General features: G+C 45.2%; 1 protein-coding gene across 1 annotated transcript in view; it reads right to left on the reverse strand.

The window, feature by feature from the left end:
• LOC142311937 (uncharacterized) overlaps window positions 1-24575 on the reverse strand; it is a 34721-nt gene extending 10146 nt beyond the window's left edge. The window contains exons 1-3 of the mRNA XM_075350807.1: window positions 24458-24575; window positions 24277-24374; window positions 23435-23525 (exon numbers count right to left, since the gene is read on the reverse strand). Coding sequence (XP_075206922.1) covers window positions 23435-23525; window positions 24277-24374; window positions 24458-24542 — 274 coding nt within the window. The 5' untranslated portion in view covers window positions 24543-24575. The remainder of the gene's footprint in view (window positions 1-23434; window positions 23526-24276; window positions 24375-24457) is intronic.
• Between the last annotated feature and the right edge of the window lie 1256 nt (window positions 24576-25831).

Raw genomic sequence — 25831 nt, forward strand, 5'->3', positions numbered from 1 at the left:
CACTCACTCTTACACACACCTCACACATACCTCACACACACCTCACATCACATCCACATACTCACAACATCCTAGGATATCTCTTGCTTCTCTGCGGCGAAAATGTGCTGTTGTTATCTTCCAGGACCTGACGGAGGATCACATGGCCAGAAGCATGTGATATCCCCGGATGTTGTGAGTATCAGCGCGTATGTGCGATATCGTCAGTGTCTGTGTGTGTGAGTGGATGCGATCGGGTGTGTGTGTGAGTGGATGCGATCGGGTGTGTGTGTGAGTGGATGCGATCAGGTGTGTGTGTGAGTGGATGCGATCGGGTGTGTGAGTGTCGGCAGATGACCAGGCCGTGCTGGAGGAGGCTCGGAGCAGAGACGCTGATCATAGGGAAGAGGGGAATGCTGATGCTGAAGGACGCTGGGATACGAACGCTGGGAGGAAGGAGGCTGGGACGAGAGAGGCTGATCCTAGGGAAGGCTGGGAAACAGAAGCTGATGCTGAGGGAGGCTGGAAAGAAAGAGGCTGAGCAAACGTGCTCCATCCGCCATACTGCGCACTCCCCATCGTGCTGCATCCCCCATGCTGCGCACTCCCAAACGTGGTCCATCCGCCATGCTGCGCACTCCCAAACGTGGTCCATCCGCCATGCTGCGCACTCCCAAACGTGCTCCATCCGCCATGCTGCGCACTCCCAAACGTGCTCCATCCGCCATGCTGCGCACTCCCAAACGTGCTCCATCCGCCATACTGCGCACTCCCAAACGTGCTCCATCCGCCATGCTACGCACTCCCCATCGTGCACCATCCGGCATGCTGCGCACTCCCAAGCGGATGGAGCATGATAAGGGGTGCGCAGCATGCCGGATGGTGCACGATGGGAAGTGCGCAGTATGGCGGATGAAGCACGTTTGGAAGTGCGCAGCATGGCGGATGGAGCACGTTTACGAGTGCGCAGCATAGCGGATGAAGCACGTTTCGGAGTGCGCAGCATGGCGGGTAGAGCACGATAGGAAGTGCACACCTCCCCCCAACACACACACACACGCGCACTGCACAACACACACACACTACGAATCACAAACAACGCCCTACACAGACACCCACACAGACAACGCTGCACACACAAATATACGCACATACTGCACAACACACACATTGCTCAAAACATACCTCCCCCCAAAACACACCACACCCACACAAACCGCACAACACACACACACACACACAACGCTACAGACACACAGCGCTCCGCAAACAACGCAACACACGCAACACACATACAACACCGCTCTCACCCCCCGCGACACTCAAAACATGTACAGCACCCTACATAAACACTTAGTAACTACACACAACAACATCTATATATATATATAACAAAAATCATACATGAACTACACAATACGTAAATTCTAGAATACCCGATGCGTAGAATCGGGCCACCTTCTAGTACTGTATATAAGAGCCCAGGCCACTGTGTAGAACATAAACATGACTTTATAATACTTACCTAAGGGGCGATGCAGACTGGTCAGATGACCGTCTCCATTCTCCGGGTGCAGCGCCTCCTCTTTTGGCCATCTTTGTCCTCCTTCTTCTGAAGCCTGGGTGCTTAATGCGTCCTACGTCATCCACACAGGCTAACATTGAGGTCCTCTGTAAAATCTGAGAACACCATTAACCCTGCAATGGATTCGGCAAAACAAATCTTTCCCAATTTTGGCTCCTGACATGGGAGTTGTTTTACTAGTACATAACTTCACTAGTGTATGCATGAGAGCAGACAGCAGCTGCAGAACTACAAGGCTCAGCATCCTCCATTCACTAGTGTATGCAGGAGAGCAGACAGCAGCTGCAGAACTACAAGGCTCAGCATACTCCATCCAGGACTGAATGCAGTTTTTTGCCAAAAAAGAGAAAAAAAAAATGACGTGGGCTTCGCCATATTTTGTATGCTAGCCGGGTACAGCAGGCAGGTACGGGCTGCCCCCAACCCCCAGCTGCCTATTTCTACCCGGCTGGGAACCAAAAATATAGAGAAGCCCTTTTTTTTTTAATTATTTCATGAATTTCATGAAATAATTTTAAAAAAAAAATGACGTGAGCTTCGCCTAATTTTGGTGTCCAGCCGGGTACAACTAGGCAGCTGGGGATTGGAATCCACAGTGCAGGGTGCCCATGCTTTCTGGGCACCCCCACTGCGAATTGCAGTCCGCAGCCACCCCAGAAAATGGCGCTTTCATAGAAGCGCCATCTTCTGGCGCTGTATCCAACTCTTCCAGCTGCCCTGAAGCCGGGTGGCTAGCCGGGTAATAATGGAGTTAGGGCTAGCTGTATATTATCAGCTAGCCCTAAGCCCGAAATTCATGGTGTCACGCCAATATTAGACATGGCCACCATGAATTTCTAGTAATGATAAAAAAAAAAACACAACACACAGAAAAATATTTTTATTAGAAATAAAACACAACACAATTAGTGACTCCATCTTTATTGAAATAAAGAACCCCCCCCTCCGCAGTAATCCTGGGTCAGGGTCCCGCGCCGTCCAATCCGGATCCAATATCATCTGATCGGTTTGCTGGAAGGCAAAGCGATCAGATGATGTGTCAGGATCAAGTGCCTGAATCCCATCACACATCAGCTGATTGTATAATCGGCTTTTATACAATCAGCTGATGCATCAGTGCAAAAAAAAAAAATACATACTCACGTATGTGCTGTGGTGATTACCGGCAGCTCCTGGAGTGATGGGATGAGAGTCTGATCCTGGCCCATCACTGCAGCAGCTGCCGGTAATCAGCTGATGAAGTCCCCTGACGGCAGGATCAGCTGATAGCCGGCCGAAAAAGCCGGCGAGACTACGATCAGCTGATGCGTCAGGTGACTGCATCAGGTGATCCACGGCCAGGTCCTGCAAGCTTCGTGCGTGCCCCGGGGAGACTGCACACAGCCGAAGCGGCGGGACTGGGACAGGGGCTGGAAGCAGGCATGGACCCTGCAGACAGGTGAGTATGACATACACATACACACTCACTCACACACTGTATATGTACACACACACTGTATATTCACACACACACTGTATATACGCACACACACTGTATATACACACACACTGTATATTCACACACACACTGTATATACGCACACACACTTTCTTCCCCTGGCTGTGTAAAGGTGCTGCTGTCTCTGTGTAATTGATCTCAGTGCATCCACTGGGAAGAGGCAGGGAGGAGGGTTTGGGTGGGAGCAGAGTGGGTGTATTAGACACAATGGGTGTGTTAGATAAGCTAGACACCGCCCTAGAGCCACAAAGAATTCTGGGACTTGTAGGAACTGAACACAGGAAGTCAGAGGAGAGATTAACCCCATCAGAGCTGGAGCCAGCAATGACCGTGTTCTGCTAGTGCACAATGAAAGGTAATTTTGCTGAAAAAACATAATAGATGTGTTGAGGGGCACATATTAGCAAGATTTATCAGAAAAAAAAAATCAGTTTTGGTAACTGGACAACTTCTTTAAAAATGGAGGGGATTCCACTTCCTGTTCCTGCGCTGGCTGAAGAGGAGTGAAAGTGAGGAGCTCTGCAGTACCCTGACCGAAAATCACCCCTCACACAGCAAATACCGAGAATCCCCCACACAGATAAGGCACTGGAACAGCTGATCAGCTTACCGGCCAAGCGATGGAGCGGTATGTCCTCCGGAGCGGCGTGGGAGCGCAGAGAGAGATAACAGAGCCAGTGGCGTGGGAAACTTCAAAGATGGCAGAGGGCTGTTGGCAGTCAGGCGTGCAGGCAGCTCCTGATGCACACGGCAGGAGACAGGAGATAAGGGAAGCTGCAGTGAGTGATCCCACTCTGCATGACAAAGAGGTAAGCTGCACTGATGTAATGGAGGGCCACAGGAGGCATGGGAGATGAAGGAGACCTGGAGCACAGCACAGCACAAATCCTGGGGCAGGAAGAACCACCCGATAAAAATGCAGATCCAGGCATGGAAAGGAGTGTAGAGACAGAGCAAGAGTCTGCAGACCATGACAAACACTGTATTGCTGCTCCTGACACACTGCCTATGCAGGACTGTGAAAACGAAAGTAAAAGTGGAGAGAGTGAAGCACATGGAGTAGCACATGGCATACAAAAACAAACAAGAGTTTCTTCAACTGGACCTGTAGTAATAAATTATAAAGACATGGCCCAGGAGGTTGCAAAATATTTAAAGGCAGAAATAGCCCCGATCATAGCCTCAGCAATTCAAGATGCCCTGAAAGGGTTAACAGATGAAGTTGGGCAACAAGGTGCCAGACTGGATGAAGCAGAATGCCGTGTGAGCAGACTAGAGGATGAGATTGAGCAAAGGAGTAGGGATGTGGATCTCTTGGAAAAAAATGTGCACATCCTGCTGGATCGGATAGAAGACCTGGAAAATAGATCCCGCAGGAACAATTTGCGGTTAGTGGGTCTCCCAGAAACAATACAGCAAAGGCAGCTGCAAAGAATCTTTGAGGATGACCTTCCATCCTCCCTGGGTCTGGAACCTAAGAGAAGAGTGGAAAGAGCGCATAGAGTGGAACCGCCAAGAATAACCACAGATAAAGCTGGGCCCAGAAAAATACCTAGACTTTAATGATAAAGAGGACATAATAAGAGCCTTTCGGAGCGTAAACAACCCCTGATGTTCCAGGGTTACAAAATTGTCCTTTTTAATGACTTCTCAGTGGAGGTTACTAAGCGACACAGAATGTTCAGTGCGAGCTGCACCAAATTATATAGGAACAAGGTGCAATTTCAACTGATCTACCCGGCCACCTTGAAAATATGGTGCACGGATGGCACAACAAAAAACTTCCAAGACCTTAAAGCTGCAGAGCTCTACATAGACTCTCTCTTAGAGAAGGAAAGTGAGGAACGGCAGGCAAAAAGATCATCGCCAGACCAACTCAGAGGAAAAGAACAAGCTTCGGAGGACGGAGACCGACCAAGCCTCAACAGTTTATCGCCAAAGACGCAAAGGCAAAGACCTCCTAAGACTTTCCATAAGGGTGACACCAGCCAAAAAGAGAGTAAGCAGGTGGAGAAGTCCAAACCAACGAGATGAGAACGGCTAACATGGACTCGGTGGATAGAAGCGGTAGAGAAGAAAAATGCAAGGACACGTGAGAGGGGGTTCACATTTTTGGACTTTTTGATGGGAGGGAGGAGGAGAGAAGATGGGTGGAGGGATTTCCCTCCCCCTTATTTTTTTTTTTTTCCTCTCTCCTTCGCCTTACCTAACCATGTTACACAAGGTCGGGGGGGGGAGCGTAGAGAGGTGGGATGCAAAGCCAGAAAAAAAGGAGTACTAAGACACATTGGTATTTGTTTGCAATGTTAAAGTTTGTGATATTATTGATAGTTGTAGTAGCATTTGGGGTATATTGTCAATGGGAGGAGTTAAAAGGGGGAATCACACAGCAGCACGAATATAGAAAAATAAGAAACCGCGGGGGACGTTCACCCACCAAAGGGAATACCAGATGCATAAGTAGCCCAGAAATACCAATCACATAATATGAAGGTCATCTCATGGAATGTTAAAGGGTTGAAAGCGCCAGGAAAGCGTATGATGGTATTAAGACATCTCAAAAAGTTAAAGGCAGACTTAGCGCTACTACAGGAAACCCACTTGAGGAAGGAGGACTTTTTCAGGATGAAGAAAATGTGGGTGGGAGAGGTAGTGGGGTCACCATCAGAAGGGAGGAAAGCAGGGGTACTCATTCTGATGCATAAAAATTTAGCATACAAGATTAAAGGAGTGGAGCGGGACTCGTAGGGCAGGTGGATGGCGCTCACATTAGAGGGGGTGGAGGGCACACTGACAATTCATAATGTATATGCACCAAACACTGAACAGAGGCCCTTCTATGCTAAATTGAGGGTAAGATTGCTCCAGGGAGAAGGACAAAAGACAGTTGTTTGAGGAGACTTTAATTCAGTGTCTTCGCTGGTAGAGGATAGAAAAGAAACAAAAGATGGCCATACAGAGCGTAGGAACAGACCAACACCCCTGTCGGAGCTGGTGGCAGATCCAAGTCTGGTAGACATATGGAGAAAAGAGTTCCCGAGCGAAAGAGAGTATTCTTTCTATTCGAACCCGCATCAAACATGATCTAGAATTGACTATCTGTTGACGAGTAGTGATTTGATGGATAGATGCAGGGGGGCTAAGATAGAAGACATGGTAATATCCGACCATGCGCCGATATCATTAGACTTAGCTGACCATTATCCTAGGGGTACTGACTTTATTTGGAGGTTCCCCTCCTTTTTGCTTAGGGATCAGCAGTTTGTAACAGTAATGCAGGGGTGGTGGAGTGACTTTGAATACCACAATGCGTCAGAGGAGATGAAGCCGCAGCTATATTGGGAGGCTGGAAAGGCGGTAATGAGAGGGCACTTGATGGCACGAGTGTTTGGGCTTAAAAAGCAAGTGAATGCAAAGTTTAATACCACAAGTGCCCAATTACGTGCTGCGTATACATAATTCTTGAGTGATGCTTCAATAAAAACTAGAGAAAAATGGAAACAAGCCAAAAAGAACTTTGATATGTGGGCAGAAAAACGAGAACTCATGAGGAAAACACAACTAGACATAGATATGCGGCATTTTGGCGATAAGGCGGGTAAACTTCTAGCTAATTTAGCTAAGGGGCGGCAAACTAGGAGCACTATCCTAAAGCTAAAAAGGAGAGATGGGAATATTGTTACTGACCCAGTAGAGATAGTTAGTGAATTACAAAGCTTTTATTCAAAACTTTACACCCAAGAGGAGGCTGGGGAGCGAGGCGGTAATGCCTTTCTTGAGAGAAGAAATCATCCTAGACTAACAGCGGAACAACTAAGTGATTTAAATAGACTTGTCACAGAAGGAGAGGTCCAGGTGGCCATTAAAGTCTTTGCCGTCGGGGAAATCTCCGGGTCCGAACGGGTATACAGGGGACTTTTATAAAGCCATGGCCCAGCACGATAACCCCAATACTAACAAAATGGTATAATGATTTATTACAGGGTGGTAATCTAATAGAGGGGTCAAATCTAGCACATATTAACCTCATACCGAAAGACGGGAAAAATCCGGAAAACCCAGCATCATATAGGCCAATTTCCCTCATCAACCAAGATATAAAAATAATTTCCAAAATTATGGCGAATAGACTAGCAGAAGTCCTGCCAGCAATAGTAGCTCCGGCGCAGGTTGGTTTCATTAAAGGGAGAAGCGCAGTTACAAATATCAGGCGGACGCTGTTGGCGATCGACGCCGTAGGCAAGGATGTGGAGGAGAGAGGGAAGCCGGCGCTGGTGACTCTGGATGCGGAGAAGGCGTTCGACAATGTGCAGTGGGGCTGGTTGGAAAAAGTATTGGACAAGATGGGCTTGGAAGGTCAGTTCAGAGCCTATATAAGAGCGATTTACACCAACCCGCTGGCAAGAGTGCAAATACCGGGCCCCTTGTTGAGCGTTTTCTCGTTGCAAAAGGGGACCCGCCAAGGGTGCCCATTGTCTCCTCTACTCTTTGACCTGGCATTGGAACCATTGGCACGGTTACTAGAACAACATGGACCATACAAAGGAATTAAGATAGGGAGCAAAACTCTAAAAGCTGCATACTTTGCAGATGACATTATACTTTTTATGGCCGAAGTGGAGAGAGACTTGCCGAGGGTACTAGACTTGTTGGATGAGTTTGGTACTTTTTCTGGGTTTGTGTTAAATAAAGCGAAGTGCGAGGTACTTTATCTTAGGGAAAGAGATGAACAGAAAAACAAAGGTGAAAAAGTGTGCGATATCCCCTTAGCCAAAAAAAGCATAAAATACTTGGGTATAAAAATGGGGCGGAAAATAGATTGGGTGTATAATTTGAATTTCCCCCCGGTAATAACTAAAATAATCACAGAGTTGGAGAGATGTCAGAACCTACCTCTTAGTCTCCTGGGGAGGATACACCTATTGAAGATGACGACTATCTCAAAACTACTATATCCCTTACAAACCATCCCAATGTTGCTAAAGCATAACGACATACGGAAAATAGAAGTAGCAATTAGAAAATTCATATGGAAAGGTCGTCGCCCCCGAATAAATCTGCAAACCCTTATGATGGCCAAGGAGGAAGGAGGCACAAATTTACCAAATATACTGGGGTACAATCTAGTTTGTATGGCCAGACATATAGTGGATTGGTTGAAAGATACTACTTGGCATTCGGATGTGGAATTGGAAAAAGCGTATGCTCACCCGTGGAACATAGTAGCACTCTTACATACAACACAGGGTCTCCTTCCCACTAAAATCAAGCAAACAGTGATCTTCCGAGATACAATTGCAGCGTGGAAAGAAATAAGGAGGAAGTTAAAACTATCATGGCGAATTTCCAAGCATTTGCCATTATGGGGGAATCCCACCTTCACGGCTTTGAGGGAAAACAGCTTGTTACAGGAGTGGAGGGAAAAAAGGATACAAAAGGTGGCACATTTACTTCATAAGGAAGAAAACAGATGGATGAGGCAACAGGACATAGTAGATAAATTTGGGCTGAGGGCACACCAGGCGCTACAATACGGGCAAATAAAGGGATTGGTAATGTCCCTACTGGTGCGGGTCGAGGAAGAAACGTGTAATAATGTCATGGACGACTTTCTTCTTCCCATGGAAGAAAAAACAACCATAACAGCATTATATAGATGGTTCAAAGGGATTTTTATCCAGAAAGAGCCAGATCAAATTTTTAAAAGTTGGGTGCAGCAATTGGGAGGGACAGGTATGGAGATAGGACAACAAATTTTAGATGGATGGAGAATCTTGGGGAAAAGTGTACTGAGCGAGGTGTGGAGGGATACGCAGTTCCAAATTATGCACAGGGCAATCATAGCATTCAACATACCGGCGTCAGCGGCAATGAGGGATCGCAAAATACACTGCCCAAAATGTAAGCTCAGAGATGCAGATCTTTTCCATGGTCTTTGGGACTGCCCAACAGTAAGAGCTTTATGGGAAAACATAAGAAATATGGCGGAGAGGTTGTGGAAGAAAAACATACCTCTGAGTCCACTGAGATACCTATTCCACTGTGAGTCAGGCGAGGGTGAGAAATCTATGGAGGGAGGGGGAGCTAGTCCAATTTTGTTTCACTCTATATGCCTAATGGTTAAACGATTAATCCTAAAGCACTGGCTAGATGACCGGCTACCTGAATTTGGCGAGATTATCGGGCAGCTTAAAGCCTTACTCAATCTAGACTGGCGGGAGGCAGAACGAAGTAAGGAGCAAGGAATTAAAACATTTATAACAAAATGGAGGGCATTTTTGCTGCGCTATCACACTGAAACAGAAATAATTAACTACATGACACCATTTAGATCAACGACTTGGTATTTACTGGAGGACATAAATGGCTCGTTGGGAAAGTTGAAAGTACCCATAGATAATTAGAAGGAAGAAGAACCTATGCTGTTAGACATAAAGAATGGGAGTTGGTATTTCCGGGGTGGAGTGGACCACCTCTATAAAGTCAGAAAAGAAGCTAGCTGCGTGGGTTTGAGGGAATATTAGGGAAGTTCAAGGTTCTTGATTTATGGTTTAAAGAGAGATAACACAAAAGAACATAATGTTATTATGACCCAATTGTGATTAATGTCTATCTCATGTTTATGTTATGATATGTAAAAAAAAAAATAAAAATTATTGGTTAAAAAAAAAAATGGAGGGGATTCCATGGCTTTTTTAAATTATTTAAACAAATTTCAAAAAACAGCATGGGCTCTGCCCTATTTTACATTATCAGCCAAGCTAAAGCAGACAGATCGGGGTGGTATTATCACCCTGGGAAGGAAGGCCCATGGTTATTTGGCCTCTCCCAACCTGAAAATAGCAGAACAGCCACCCCCAGAAGTGGCACATCTACTAGATGCCCCAATTCTGGCAATTTTCCAGGCTCCTCCTGACTGCCCTGGTGTGGCGGCAATCAAGGTAATACGTTTCCAATTGATGTCAGCTGTGTATCGACAGCTGGCATCAAGCCCAGGGTTAGTAATGGATAGGTGTCTATCAAACACTCCCATTACTAACCCAGCAACTTACAGCATGTCCTTGAGTCCAGGTTGCAAAGATGTTCTCAGTGGCCAACAGTTTGGCTCCAGTGAGGAGTTCTATCCCGGCTGTCTCAATCACACAAAAAGCATTGATATTTTGTGTATCCTTCTTGCTGTCCAAGGATCAAAGAGAGATTCAGATCATCACATATTGACCATCCTTCATCCTCGTAGTTAAGTTTCTTGAGAATAAAGTCTAGATTGTGAGCCCCAATGGGGACAGTGTTGTCTATGTATGTAAAGCGCTGTGGAATTAATAGCGCTATATAAGTGAATAAATATTATATATTAATTGTCATAGCTTTCTATTAAGTGCACAGAATTCCCTACAGGCGCTGAAGCCATTGTGCAGTAGCACAGCTTTCAGAATTTTTTTTTTTGGATGACTCAATGTTACATTTTTCCAGCAGCCTCGGAAACTGACTGCAATACCTTAGAGCACAGTCTTGAGAAAATTATGAAAGGAATTCCTTTTCTTTGCTTCTGTACCATGAAAAATGGGTATCTGGAAGCTAGTAGGTTTCCTTTAGTCTAGAGCCTAAACGTTCTGCAGAATGTTTAGAAAGGTTCAAGTCCCTGACTAAATAATTTCATTTGAGCTGTGAAAAAAAGGTGTGGCTCATTGGGACTAGCGTGAAAGTCTCTGTCAGAATCCTGCTTCTGAATCTTCAGGTGTATCTTTAAACTTTTCCGGCGGTAAAGAGACAATTTTTCCTGGACCACAAGGCATGGAGCGAATTGCTGACGGGAGGTCTAAGTATATATTTACCTCCAGACCATAGGCACGCCAAAATGAAAACATGCTCTCTTACGTTTAGACCACTGTCGGAGTTCTTCTACATAAACGGAACATACTACATGTGGAGCCCACGACTTGTCCTGATAACCTAATTTTACACTAAATGTATGTATAATACAGTTTTCCTATAAAGTCTGTAATATGCCTTCGTTGTTTCTTCACTAAGAAACGACCCCAAATGTAGCAAACAGTTTTCGGGTAAATTATGATGCGCCCTGGTTGCCATTTTGACCATGCTGTTAGAAACATATGCAATCCACCACAACCACTTAATACGGAAAAGAATTGTGGTAAGCACAACACCACACTCTTATAAACTCTGTCTAAAAATAATCTGTCTTTACTGCCTATAACAACCAATCACAACGCAGTTTTAATTTCTTATACTGCTGAGGTAAAATGGAAGACATGCTATGATAGGATGCCATGGACACTCTGAGCACAGCATCCATTAAATTCTAACCAATGACATCAAAATCATCCACCAATGGCGACACAAAACAGTCAAAGTATGGTGCAAGAAAAATTCTATGGAGTTTTTGGAAAAACTGTATACGATGGAATTTTTCTTAGATATTTTTGAGTTCAGAGATCAAAAGCATATATATGTGTGTGTGTGTTCATGTATGTATGTATGTATGTATGTGTATATATATATATATATATATATATATATATATATACACACACATACATATGTACACACATATATATTTCACCTCTTACTTTTCAATCAATTTTATACTTGCAGACCTGTGTTATTAAACGGAACTCTTCAGGAGGAATCATGAAATGATACCCTGATATCTGCAATGCAATTTCTTATTTAAGAGGACTTCATGTTTTTCTTAATATATAAAGGAGCTGTTAAAATTTATAGGTCGGACACAAATCTCCCAGAGAATCTGCCTCCAGAGCTTATTTTTTTTTTAAACATAAATTTTTATTGCATTTTTCAGAATTATTACAATATGTCTAACATTTGAACAAGAATAAATTCACCTTACCAATTTACCCACCCTTGTCTTAACCCACCCTCTTTTATTCCCACTTTATCCCCCCCAACATTTTTAATACACAGAACACCAGGTATAAGTTGCGAAAGAACACACAGCTCCTCTATATTCTGATTCCCGTTTGAAGCCCTATTTCTCTGAAACCCTCGTCTCGCCCTACTGTTGTGTCTCTACTGCGTGTGTATTTTCAGCTTTCCTAATGTGCCTTACAAGTCTTCCAGTAGATACCATTCCGTATTAGTGAAAGGAGATACCACTTTCCGTATTTCTGCAACTCCATACTGTTGTACTATAAATCTCTTCCATTTTTTAAAAAAGTTTCCCGTTAGTTCGTCCTTATTTCTTTCGGCTTCCAACTGTTCAATATTGAGCAGCTTTTTAATCTGATTGACCACCTCCTCCTCTGATGGAACAGATTCCTCGAGCCATCTGTGTAGTAGGGCCTTTTTCCCTATCATAGCAATATTATGAAAGAGTCTTGGAATCGTGGTCCCCCGTGTATCTCCTCCTCCTTCCTTTTCTTTAGTCCTGTGGTGGAAAATCCATAACAATGGGTCTAGTTCCATTTCCACTTCCCATACTTTTTCTATAAGTGTCTTCATTTTTCCCCAAAATTTCTGACTTTCTGGGCACTGCCAAATCCCGTGGTATAAGTCCGTTTTCGGCTGTTTACATTTGGGGCAATGTTCTATTTTATTCATAGTCTGCTTGGTGGGGATGTTAAAACCATAAATTGCTCTGTGCATTAATCTAAACTGTGTGTCCCTCCAGCCCTCATTAATCACCTCCTTCCTCATCCTCATCCATCCCTGCCGTATCTTTTCCCCTGCCTCTGTATCTTTTAGTTGTCGTGCCCACGCTCCCCAGACCTGGTCAGAGTTCAGTGGTACCAGTGCTGTTCTCAGATCTTTGTACAGGGAGGAGATAGTAATCTCCGGTCTATCCTTCATTATAAATTGGTCCATTTCATTCATTACCTGTTCTTTTCTAACATCCCTCAATAGTCCCATTATTCCCTTTTCCACCTGTTTGTATTGTATGATTTGGAATGGGGAAAGCCCGTACCTGTTCACCATCTCCTCAAGGGTCAACCACCAACAGTTAGGTCCAGAAATATTTGGACAGTGACACAAGTTTTGTTATTTTAGCTGTTTACAAAAACATGTTCAGAAATACAATTATATATATATAATATGGGCTGAGAGTGCACACTCCCAGCTGCAATATGAAATTTTTCACATCCAAATCGGAGAAAGGGTTTAGGAATCATAGCTCTGTAATGCATAGCCTCCTCTTTTTCAAGGGACCAAAAGTAATTGGACAAGGGACTCTAAGGGCTACAATTAACTCTGAAGGCGTCTCCCTCGTTAACCTGTAATCAATGAAGTAGTTAAAAGGTCTGGGGTTGATTACAGTTGTGTGGTTTTGTATTTGGAAGCTGTTGCTGTGACCAGACAACATGCGGTCTAAGGAACTCTCAATTGAGGTGAAGCAGAACATCCTGAGGCTGAAAAAAAAGAAAAAATCCATCAGAGAGATAGCAGACATGCTTGGAGTAGCAAAATCAACAGTCGGGTACATTCTGAGAAAAAAGGAATTGACTGGTGAGCTTGGGAACTCAAAAAGGCCTGGGCGTCCACGGATGACAACAGTGGTGGATGATCGCCGCATACTTTCTTTGGTGAAGAAGAACCCGTTCACAACATCAACTGAAGTCCAGAACACTCTCAGTGAAGTAGGTGTATCTGTCTCTAAGTCAACAGTAAAGAGAAGACTCCATGAAAGTAAATACAAAGGGTTCACATCTAGATGCAAACCATTCATCAATTCCAAAAATAGACAGGCCAGAGTTAAATTGACTGAAAAACACCTCATGAAGCCAGCTCAGTTCTGGAAAAGTATTCTATGGACAGATGAGACAAAGATCAACCTGTACCAGAATGATAGGAAGAAAAAAGTTTGGAGAAGAAAGGGAACGGCACATGATCTAAGGCACACCACATCCTCTGTAAAACATGGTGGAGGCAACGTGATGGCATGGGCATGCATAACTTTCAATGGCACTGGGTCACTTGTGTTTATTGATGACATAACAGCAGACAAGAGTAGCCGGATGAATTCTGAAGTGTACCGGGATATACTTTCAGCCCAGATTCAGCCAAATGCCGCAAAGTTGATCGGACGGCGCTTCATAGTACAGATGGACAATGACCCCAAGCATACAGCCAAAGCTACCCAGGAGTTCATGAGTGCAAAAAAGTGGAACCTTCTGCAATGGCCAAGTCAATCACCAGATCTTAACCTAATTGAGCATGCATTTCACTTGCTCAAATCCAGACTTAAGACGGAAAGACCCACAAACAAGCAAGACCTGAAGGCTGCGGCTGTAAAGGCCTGGCAAAGCATTAAGAAGGAGGAAACCCAGCGTTTGGTGATGTCCATGGGTTCCAGACTTAAGGCAGTGATTGCCTCCAAAGGATTCGCAACAAAATATTGAAAATAAAAATATTTTGTTTGGGTTTGGTTTATTTGTCCAATTACTTTTGACCTCCTAAAATGTGGAGTGTTTGTAAAGAAATGTGTACAATTCCTACAATTTCTATCAGATATTTTTGTTCAAACCTTCAAATTAAACGTTACAATCTGCACTTGAATTCTGTTGTAGAGGTTTCATTTCAAATCCAATGTGGTGGCATGCAGAGCCCAACTCGCGAAAATTGTGTCACTGTCCAAATATTTCTGGACCTAACTGTATGTTCCATTTCATGGAGCAGATCCTTCACCCCACTAATCCCCTTATTTCTCCATTCTAGAAATAGTTTGTTTTCCCTCCCTGCTGGGAATTCCGGAAAATTCCAGATATTTAGGTATTTGGAGATTCGCCAGGACAGGTTAAACTTTTTCCTCACTGCTTTCCACGCCATTATTGTATCTCTACATACCAGGGAGTGCTTAATTTTCCTCGGAATATTGGCCAATGACGTGTGTAATATTGCCCCCAAGTGCCATGGTCTACAGTACTCACTTTCCAATTTTATGTTAGAATAGCTATTTGTCTTCCTCAGCCAGTCTATTACGTGCCTCATCAAGCATGCAAGGTTGTAGCCTCTCACATTTGGCATCTTGATTCCTCCCTTTTCCAGTGGTAGCATTAGTTTTTCCGCCCTAATTCTTGGTCTTTTTCTCTTCCATAGGAAGCTTGTAAATGCTTTATTCAGTCTATTTACATCCGCATGCTTTAATAATATAGGGATAGTCTGCATTGGGTATAGCAGCTTCGAGAAACTCATCATTTTTAAGAGGTGGTTTCTACCTAGCAGGGATAGCGGCAGCCCCTCCCACATCTTTAGCTCTCGTTCTATTTTCTGTATCAACGGTTTGAAGTTTAATTCATAAATGGAGGCAGGCTGGCGTCCCATCTGGATCCCCAGGTATTTAAGGTGGGTTTTTGCTATCGGTATCCCACATATGTTATCCCCTATTCCATATGTTTTCAGGGATGACATGGTTCGCTCATTCAGAAACAGTATTTCACATTTTGTCTTGTTCAATTTAAAACCTGCCATAGACCCAAATCTCTCTGTTGTATTGTTTTTAAAAGGTCATTCTGTGGTCTATTCATGAATAATATGATATCGTCTGCGAATAGAGCTGAATGTACTTTTTCCATTCCAATGTTAATGCCCTCAAAGCAGTCTCCTCCATTGATCAGTTTTGATAATGGCTCAATGGCTAGATTGAACAAGAGAGGAGACAGCGGGCACCCCTGTCTCGTCCCTTTGGTCAAAGAGAAGGGTCGTGACAAAAATCCGGGTGTCGCCACTCTTGCCTGAGGGTTTGCATATAGTATACCTATAAATGTTCTGAATGCTCCCCTGAAGCCCATATTATCTAGGACTGTTTCCAGCCATGGCCACTGCACATTATCAAACGCATTTTCAGCATCCAACGTGATCATGGCTGGAAATTCCCCTCCTTGTAGATCCCTGTGTCTGATGGCGTCCATTACTATCATGGCCTTTCTTACGATTGTTACGGCTGCTCTCCCCTTTACAAACCCCGATTGGGCGGGAGAAATTAGCCTTGGTAATACCTCTGCTAATCGATTGGCCATCAATTTGGCCACTAGTTTAAGGTCTTGGTTGATTAGTGAGATTGGTCTATAATTCGTTGGGTTGTCCAAATTTTTGTCTCCTTTGGGTAAAAGTTTTATATATGCAGTGTTAAGGTGGCTAGACATTCCCGTACCCCCTAACATTTTATTAAACATACGTGTCAGCGTTGGTGATATTTCCTCCTTTAGTACTTTATAGAATTCCCCATTGAACCCGTCAGGCCCCGGTGCTTTATGTATACTCAGTTCTCCTATTGTTGTTTGCACTTCCTCTATTGTGATGTCCGCGTTCAGTCTAGTCAGTTCGTCCTCGGATATTTGTGCAAGTCCTAATGTCTTTAGCCACTCCCTCCTTCTCAATTTTCATCCCCCTTACTATATAGTTTGGCATAGTATTCCCCCAAGATCTGGTTGATCTCCTGCGGATTCGTCGATTTGGTCCCATCCTGTCTTGTCATACTAGCTATTAACGTCAACGGTCGTCTTCCCTTTGCCAGGTTAGCCAGCAGTTTACCTGCCTTATTGCCAAATCGGTGCAAGTCAGCCTCCTGCTGAGACCTTACTAGTTCTTCTCGTTTTCCTACCCACATGTCAAACTCTTGTTTTGCTTCCTTCCACTCTTCTTTTGCTTTTTGGGATTTGTTTTCTAGGTACCTTGTGTATTTCTCTCTCAAACTAGTGCTTGCCTCCTGGTAATGTTTTTGCGTCTGTTTCCTGATTTTGGCTACATGCCCCATCAGTCTCCCCCTTAATACTATTTTCGCTGTTTCCCAGAATAGCATTGCCTCTTCCTCGTGCCCGCTGTTAGTGCCGCAATATTCCTCCCACCACTCCTTTAATGTTTTAATAAAATCTTTATCTTTGAGTAAGAATGATGGAAATCTCCATATATAATCCGAGCCCCTTTGTATTCTGTCATTTAAGTCTAAGGTCACCGGGCTGTGGTCGGATATAAACATGTTATCTATGTCTACATCCTTGACCCTGTGCCAGAGTCTTTGGTCTACTAACATAAAGTCAATCCTTGACCATGCTTCGTGTGGGTGTGAGTAGTGTGTAAATTCACGTTCATATGGGTGTTGCGTTCTCCAACTGTCCTGCAGATTTGTGTCTTCCAGTGATTTGGCCATCAAACCCTTTGTATTCCTACTCTGCCTACCTTGTTCCTTGCCATACCTCCTATCCTCCTCTTTCTCCAGAGCTTATTTTAAATGAAAGGTGGCGTTACCAGTGAGAGACATATACTGTAGATTATGACAGCAGGCTGTCAGTCATTACATGTCTCACATTGATAAAGCCCTGTTTCAAACAAATCAAAGGCTGCACTAGAGAGCCCAGAAGCTCAGGACACTTGTGTGACTCCTGTTCATCTCTACTTAGACCCATTTTCAAAAGTGGTAATGCATCTGATTATCCTATCCTCATGTCCATCTTTTGCTTCCCAATACGCGTTATTTTTAGATTGCTAAAAAAAATGCCAAAAACAATCTATCTTACCAATGATTCTGAAATCTGAGCAATTTCTGTGAATTCTTAAGTGCTACTCTTTGGGGACGTACAGAGACGCATGTTTGTCTGTAGACTCCCATCTGTAAGCCCTGCAGAACCCGGCTCCGTCAGCTACTCCAGATCCTGTAGGGACATCGAAATGACTCTCCAGATCTCGCTTGGCTTCCCCACCATTGTATGGAGGAGACCCAAGATTATGCCGAGCAATTTTGAACCAGTGCTCTTTGCACTTCGAGCTGTAACCTCTACAACTGGCGACTGATTGCTCCAAAGTGGAATTGATCATGTAGCATCTGACCATACAAGCCCTGGCATAGATGAATGATGAAGAACGATTCAATCGTCCAGCACCTGTCCTCCTTCCTAGTTACCTTCCGGAAGGTATTCAACGAGCCAGGACGCCTCACTTCTGCTGCCTCATTGCTCATGAAAATCGGCCAGGGAAATGTCATGGTGAGACAGTACGCCATCAAATTCCGCACCCTGTCCTCCAAATTCAGCTGGCATAATAAGGCGTTGGTAGTTGCCTTCTGGGAAGGATTGTCCGGAAGGATCAAGGATGAACTGGCCAGCCGGGATGTACCTTCCACCCTGGAAGACCTGATCTCCCTGGCACTTCCACACTTGTTTTGCACTTCCAGAAGCGCGCCAGAAAAGTTACCTGAGTGAGGAGAACCTCGCGTCTAGCACCCACCTTCCAGCGACCCATGTTGCCTCATCCCACCAGCACTACTATCCCGCACGAGCCCATAGAGGTGGACCGCGTCACAGAGCCCAGATTGCATCAGGAGACTCGACGAGCAGCAGGAGAGTGCTTCAACTGTGGAAGTTCTAAGCACTTAACTTGGGAATGTCCTGCGAGGCCAGGAAACTACCAAGCCTAGGGTCTGTGGGAGAGCTCACCCTAGGTCAAGTCAACTCCTATTCTTTTCTCCACATCCTAGTGTCCCTGTCCTGCGGGTCCACCAAATTCCTGGAACGTGCCTTCCTGGACTTTGGCTCTGTCGGGAACTTCATCCAGAAGTCCGTGGTGGATCTACATCAGATTCCAATCCGGTGCCTTGCCAATCCCATCCCAATCTCCTACATGGATGGGAAGCCTCTGTCTAAGCCTATATGGGTAGTCACCGGGGTCCTTGAGATGCAAATGGCATCTTTGCATCACTTTCACGTGCTGTCGGGGATGGCTCATGCTCTGCTGCTGGGGTTACGATGGCTTTGATCGCACAAGCCGGTATTGGGCTGGGACTCTGCAGAGATACTCTGATGGGGAACACACTGCTACGATAAGTGTCTGTCCTCGGTGCGCCCTTCTCACCCGCCAGCTAATCTACTGCGTCTGCCATCCAGTTAAATGAAAAGAGGAGGGGAGCAAGCACTGCTTATGAATGGCATGCAACAATGAGAAAATAAAAAGTGTAATATTCACAAATTAATTCCTACTGTAACAATTCAATGAAATTTTTTACAAATGATCGATCAATGATTTGAGCCCCCCTGCTCCGTCACGGCAAATCTCTACATTGTGCTGGTGTGTGTGGTTCTGCCACACACACTGGCACCTGAGCTGCCCTTTTACTCGCAGTTATCAGACCTTGCAGCATGGGAGCGGTTCTGACATTTCTCAGGTAGGTGGTGTTCTTATATGGTCCTGCGCATTACACGAGACCTTATGGTACGTATATAAATTATAAATATAGTGTAGGGACCCCCCTATAGAGATTTGCCGTGACGGTGCAGGGGGGCGCAAATTATTGATCAATCATTTGCAAAAATTCTCATTGAATTGTTACAGTAGGAATGAATTTGTGAATATTACACTTTTTATTTTCTCATTTTTGCATACCAATCGTAAGCAGTGCTGGCTCCCCTCCTTTTTTGCGTTTAGCTGGTCGGTGGTTGACCCCCTCCTTGCCATGCACACCCAGTGTGGTTTGCAAATTCCTTCTGTTGCCATCAAAATGTATGTTGGTGCCTGTTCACATACAGCCACTGCCCCCTGTTCCATAGGCATTATTACTTAAGCACCACCTGCCTGGGGCTGTTCCGCCCTTCATCCATGTTTGCTGGTATGGAACTGTGGGGGCCAGTTCTGAAATTGTGCTGGTGTGTGTGGTTCTGCCACACACACTGGCATCTGAGCTGCCCTTTTACTCGCAGTTGTCAGTCCTTGCAGCATGGGAGTGGTTCTTACATTTCTCAGGTAGGTGGTGTTCTTATATGGTCCTGCACATTACACGAGACCTTATGGTACGTATATAAATTATAAATATAGTGTAGGGATCCCCCTATAGAGATTTGCCGTGACGGTGCAGGGGGGCGCAAATCATTGATCAATCATTTCCAAAAATTCTCATTGAATTGTTACAGTAGGAATGAATTTGTGAATATTACACTTTTTATTTTCTCATTTTTGCATGCCACTCATAAGCTGTGCTGGCTCCCCTCCTTTTTTGCGTGGGTCTGCCATCCGCCTACTGGGCCTACGCCGATGTCTTTAGTAAGAAGGAGGCTGAGACGTTGCCGCCACATCGGCCCTATAACTGTCCCATCGACCTCCCTGGATCGACCCCCTCCTCGTGGGGGGGATCTACCCTCTGTCGCAGGCAGAGACCCCAGCCATGTCCGATTACGTAAAGGAGAACCTGGCCCGAGGCTTCAAAAATCCTCCTCTACCGCAGGAGCGGGCTTCTCTGTCAAGAAAAAGGACAGGTCTCTACGAACCTGTATTGGCTATCAGGGTTTGATTAAGATCACGGTTAAGAAGAAGTACGTGCTGCTTCTTAAGGGTGCTTTACACGCTACGATATCGCTAGCGATCTCGTTAGCGATGTAACATGCCAGATCGCACATACGATTTGCCGAGATTGCACATGTGACCGGCGCTACAAAAATGACCTATGTGCGATCTTGGCAAATCTTATCTGCGATCTGGCATGTCACATCACTAACGAGATCGCTAGCGATGTCGCAAAGTGTAAAGCACCCTTTATTCCGGAATTCTTTGACAGTCTTCGAGGCTCCAGGATCTTCTCTAAACTAGATCTCCAGGGAGCATACAAGCTGTTCTGTATCCGGTCTGGTGACAAATGGAAGACGGCATTCAACATTTGGGATGGACACTATAAATATTGAGTGATGCCTTTCGGGCTTACTAATGCTCCTGCGGTCTTCCAAGAATTTGTGAACGATATATTCCGTGACCTTCTTTACATCTGCGTGCTTCTATACCTAGATGACAGCCTCCTCTTTCTCCAGATCTGTCTACCCACCAGAAGAATGTTCGTCTGGTCTTTCAGAGGTTGAGGGAGAACCGCCTCTATGCCAAGCTCAAGAAGTGTCTATTCAAGCAGACTTTTTGGCCTTCCTAAGATACATAGTCTCCGATACCGGTCTGAAGATGGATCCAGACAAGGTGTCAGCCATACTGAAGTGGCCCCGTCCGGATGGGTTGAAGACTATCCAGTGGTTCCTGAGATTCGCCAATTATTACAAGCAATTCATCCCGCACTTTTCGTCTCTATTACGTCTCATCTCGTCTCTCACCCGCAAAGGGGAGGATCCGAAGAAATGAACCTTAGAGGCTGCAGAATCCTTTTTGTCTCTCAAACAGGCTTTCGCTTCTGCTCAAGCATTGCATAGACCCGACACCAGCAAACAGTTCATCCTTGAGGTGGATGCCTCTTTGTCCGGTGCCAGAGCATTCTTTACGCAGAAGACAACCAACGGTAAGACAGTAACGTGTGGCTTCTTTTCCAGGGTTCTCTCTCCATCGGAGCGGAACTGGCAATCAAGTTGGCCCTGGAGGAGTGGAGATACCTGCAGGAGGGATTTGTGCTTCCTGTCATCATCTATACCGACCACAAGAACCTGGCTTACCTCCAGTCGGCTCAGAGACTGAATCCACGACAGGCCCGATGGTCATTGTTCTTCGCCCGCTGTCTCGGTCGTTCCTGTCGGTGGACCAGGAGGAGGAGCCTCAGAACATCATAGAGCCCTCCAAGTTAATGGTGGCCACAGTCAATGTTTACCAAATTCCTCCCGGTAAGACGTTTGTCGCAGAGACCGATAGAGAACGCGGCCTCTGGTGAGTACACTCCTCTGGACTGGCTGGTCATGTCAGTCACATGAAGTCTCTGCAGCTGATCTCTCAGCATTACTGGTGGCCTAAACTACATCAGGATGTTCTGGAATTCGTTTAATCTTCTTCCTCCTGTGCCTGGAATAAGACCCTGAAGACGCTTCCTGCAGTCCCTCTGCTTCCTTTACCGGTACCATCTTCTCCGTGGCATCATATTGGTATGGACATTATCACGGACCTGCCGAGGTCCTCTGGGTGCACTGTCATCTAGGTCGTGGTGGACAGATTTTCCAAGATGGCCCACTTCACCCCACTCACTGGGTTACTGTCCGCTCCAGTCCTTGCTGAGCAGTTCATCCAGCACATCTTCCGGTTACACATTCCAGCCCTTCACATAGTGTCTGACTGGGGTTTCAGTTCACAGCATGGTTCTGGAGAGCTGTCTGCAAGATGCTGGATGTCGCTTTGGACTTTTCATCGGCCTATCACCCACAGTCCAATGGCCAAGTGCAGTGTGTTAGCCAGGTCCAGACAAACTATCTTCACAATTTCGTCAACGAACACCACAGCGACTGGGTCAAGCTCCTCCCCGGACAGAATTCTCCTAAAATAATCATGTGCCAAGTCTTTGGTCCTGGTGATTAAAGACAACCCAAAGTTTCATGTCACGTGGTGTGTTCCTCTGGCAATCCAGCAGCCGATACTCTTGTAAAGTCCGACATCTGGGCACAGACCAAGTCCGCTCTGGAGCACTCTTCCTTCTATATGAAGAGTCATGCGGACAAGAGACGCCTAGATGCTCTCTCCTTCCAGACCAGAGACAAGGCATGGCTCTCTTCCAGATAGGTCCGTCTGAAGATGCCTTTATACAAGTTGGGTTCCCGTTTTATTAGTCCGTTCAAGGTGCTCCAGCGGATCAATAAGGTATCTTAATAGCTGAAGTTGGTACCTCACCTCCTCAGGTCAGTGACGAGGACATCTATGAGGTAAAAGCCATCCTTGCAGAGAAGGACGTCAGAGGCAAAACCCAGTACCTGGTAGACTGGAAGGGGTTTGGTCTTGGGAACCTGAGGAGAATATTGATGCCCCTCTATTCCTTAGGAGATTCCTGAAAAGGATGGGGCATAAGGGGGGTACTGTAGCATCTGGTCCCGCTCCCAGGCTCCAGCGGAGGCGTCCTCCCTCTCACCTGTCCGTTCCTAGTGCGATATTCCCGCATGCTCCCTCTCCCAGGCTCCAGCGGGGGCATCCTCCCTCTCACCTGGCAGCTCCACACACTCTTCTATCCCGGGGTCTGCTGCAGCCTCCTCCTGCTTCCAGCCCATGCACAGCTCTTCTGTGAGTACCTGTAGGGTGCGCACGCGGCCACGCCCTTTCTTAAAGGGCCGACGTCCCATTATCTGGAAGTGATCTCTGATGTCACTTATTACCCGAAGGTATTTAAGACTGCCTCCCATTACAGGAGGAGCCAGAGCAATGTTGCCTAGTACCTGTCAGTCTCCAGGATTTCACATTTGGCCAAAGATATGACCACTTCAGCCAATCGCTGACTGCAGAAATGACTGATACATCTGTACTGTGGACAGTGATTGACTCCAGAGCAGAATGTATAGATATTGGCCCCATATTTTCATTCTGAGAAGTGTCAATTTTGGCCATTGAAACTTTACAAAAACAATATGTTAAGAAATAAAAAACATCAAGACAACCCTAAAAAGATCAACACATAATTCTACAATCCAGTGACAATAGAATCTGTGACTTATCTGCATTTAGTGATTACTACTCACCTGTGTGGTTATCTGTAAGAATCTCCTCCTTACACCGCTCATCACCCCTCGCATATGTGTCTGTAGTATTAATATGGGTCAGATCTTCATCCTGAAACAAAGATTGTATGTAACAGACAGATGGAGAAGTCATGTGAAATAGTTATCACACACCTACAGATCTCCTGTATAAATCAAACCTGTTGGCTCCTTAATTGTAACCAGCAGTCTCAATTACCAGAAAATTGTGAGAAGATCCAGGTAACATCTAATGTCTATAATCAGCTTTATCCTGTTTAGTTATATCCCACTTCAGTTGAGGAATGAAAAGTGTATTTGGACACATTAGTTGGACACCAGCGATGTAATAAGCTGCAATTTTCCTGGTTGTGCACTGCTTGTTCCTCACTCAGAACAGTTCTTCACAGCCTTCTCAACTAGTTGTTTAAGTTCACAGATCCATCTTTATTGGATTTTTACCATGAACAGAATTTTTATTTATTATTTTTTTTTTACAATTCCACCAACCCGACAGTTGGAAATTTCTAAAACATTGGCCCTGGTTAATCTACCACCGACAATGATGCCTATTTCAAAGTCAGTCAGAGCTCTCAGTTATCTTCTCCTGATGTGGATTTTCACTGAACCTGATTAACATAAACTGAATAACTTGATTTTATGTTGCACTCAGGGTCACAGATCTAATTTCCATACAGAGAATCTCCAATCATAAAATGGCTGACTTCTCTAATAAACTGTCTGTTCATTGTCTAATACCGGTGGACAAAACACGACTGAACAGAAGACCCTCACCGTCTTCTACACATCATAGGGAGATTTCATGACACCTTCTCTCCATCTACCTGATGATCCTGAGGAACATCTGGACTTTCTTGTTTACAGTCCTGTGGAAGAAGAGGACGGGGACATCTCTCTGGTGTTGTCCTCTCACCGGATAGAACTGGAGGAAACACATACAGGAACTGAATTCATTCTTTACATACAGATTATTATAGGCCTTGTGTATTTAGTCCTGCCTATTACCTGGTGATGTGAGGGGCTGGGGATCCTCCATCATGACGTCCTTGTACAGATCTTTGTGTCCTTCTAAATACTCCCACTCCTCCATGGAGAAATAGACGGTGACATCCTGACACCTTATAGGAACCTGACACATACAATGATACCGTCATCCCCCGATCCCTTCATAGCGTTACTGTATAATGTCCCAGCATTCCCAGCAGTGTCACCTCTCCAGTCAGCAGCTCAATCATCTTGTAGGCGAGTTCTAGGATCTTCTGGTCATTGATGTCCTCATGTATCAGGGGGTGAGGTGGAGGCCCTGTGATTGGGCTCAGGGGTCTTCCCCATCCCTCAGACACAGGGTCCTGACAGCGATCACTAGAGGTCTTCTTCACTACTGTGTAATCCTGGTTATGGAGAGACACATTAATAAATCTCACTACAGACATTTCCAGAGTCCTCACCTCTCCAGTTCTGTCCATCTGTTATTCCCATAGATAAGAATGGTGTAATGTGACATCATCAGAATCTCTCACCTCTCCAGTAAGCCGGAAGAGGATCTCTAGGGTGAGGTGTAATATCCTCTCCGCCATCTTGTCCCTGTCCCTATCCATCCTTGACGAGTCAATAAGGAAAATTCTCTTATACAGAAGATCTGAGGGGATTCAATATTGTAGGGACCTGAATAAGAAAAGATGACAATATAACATCATAAAGATCCCATGTAAGAAATCGCCGGAGCTGTAAGGCTATGTGCCCACATTGCGTCCTGTCACTGCAGAAATGTCTGCAGCGATTTGAACAGCACACGTGCACTTCAAATCGCTGCAGAAACAGTGGGTACTGAAAAGCCGATTTCATGCGCTCTAGATGCAGCCCCTCCCATAGACAGAGCAGGGGCTGCATGCAAAGCGCACGAAAGAAGTGACATGTCACTTCTTAGAACACAGCGCTTCGGCAGCAGCTGAAGCGCTGCGTTCTAATACGCCACGTGGGCATGGATAATGCACAATCTTCATAGATTGTGCTGGGGACGCAGGACGCATGCAGTTACGCTGCGGAACGCAGCGTAACTGCATGAAAATACGCTACGTGGGCACATAGCCTTACCAGCTTCACATGATCACTACATCTAGTCCTGGACCCTTCCTGCCCCTTGTATGACACACAATCCAATTATAGTCTCACACAGAGATTTATCACAGAATATCTATAATCCAGCACCAAAATCATAGAAGAAATCTAAAAGGAAAATCTAAATTATCTGAATCTTTGTTAAATATTTCATAAGAACAAGACAAAGTTATAAAAGTGCAGGAAATTGCAGGAGACCGGGACGGCAGAACCGGGTCCGTCAGTAACAGATAATGATAGAACATTAATATATCCTGATAG

The sequence above is a fragment of the Anomaloglossus baeobatrachus genome, chromosome 5 (assembly GCF_048569485.1).
Source record: "Anomaloglossus baeobatrachus isolate aAnoBae1 chromosome 5, aAnoBae1.hap1, whole genome shotgun sequence".
NCBI lineage: Eukaryota > Metazoa > Chordata > Amphibia > Anura > Aromobatidae > Anomaloglossus > Anomaloglossus baeobatrachus.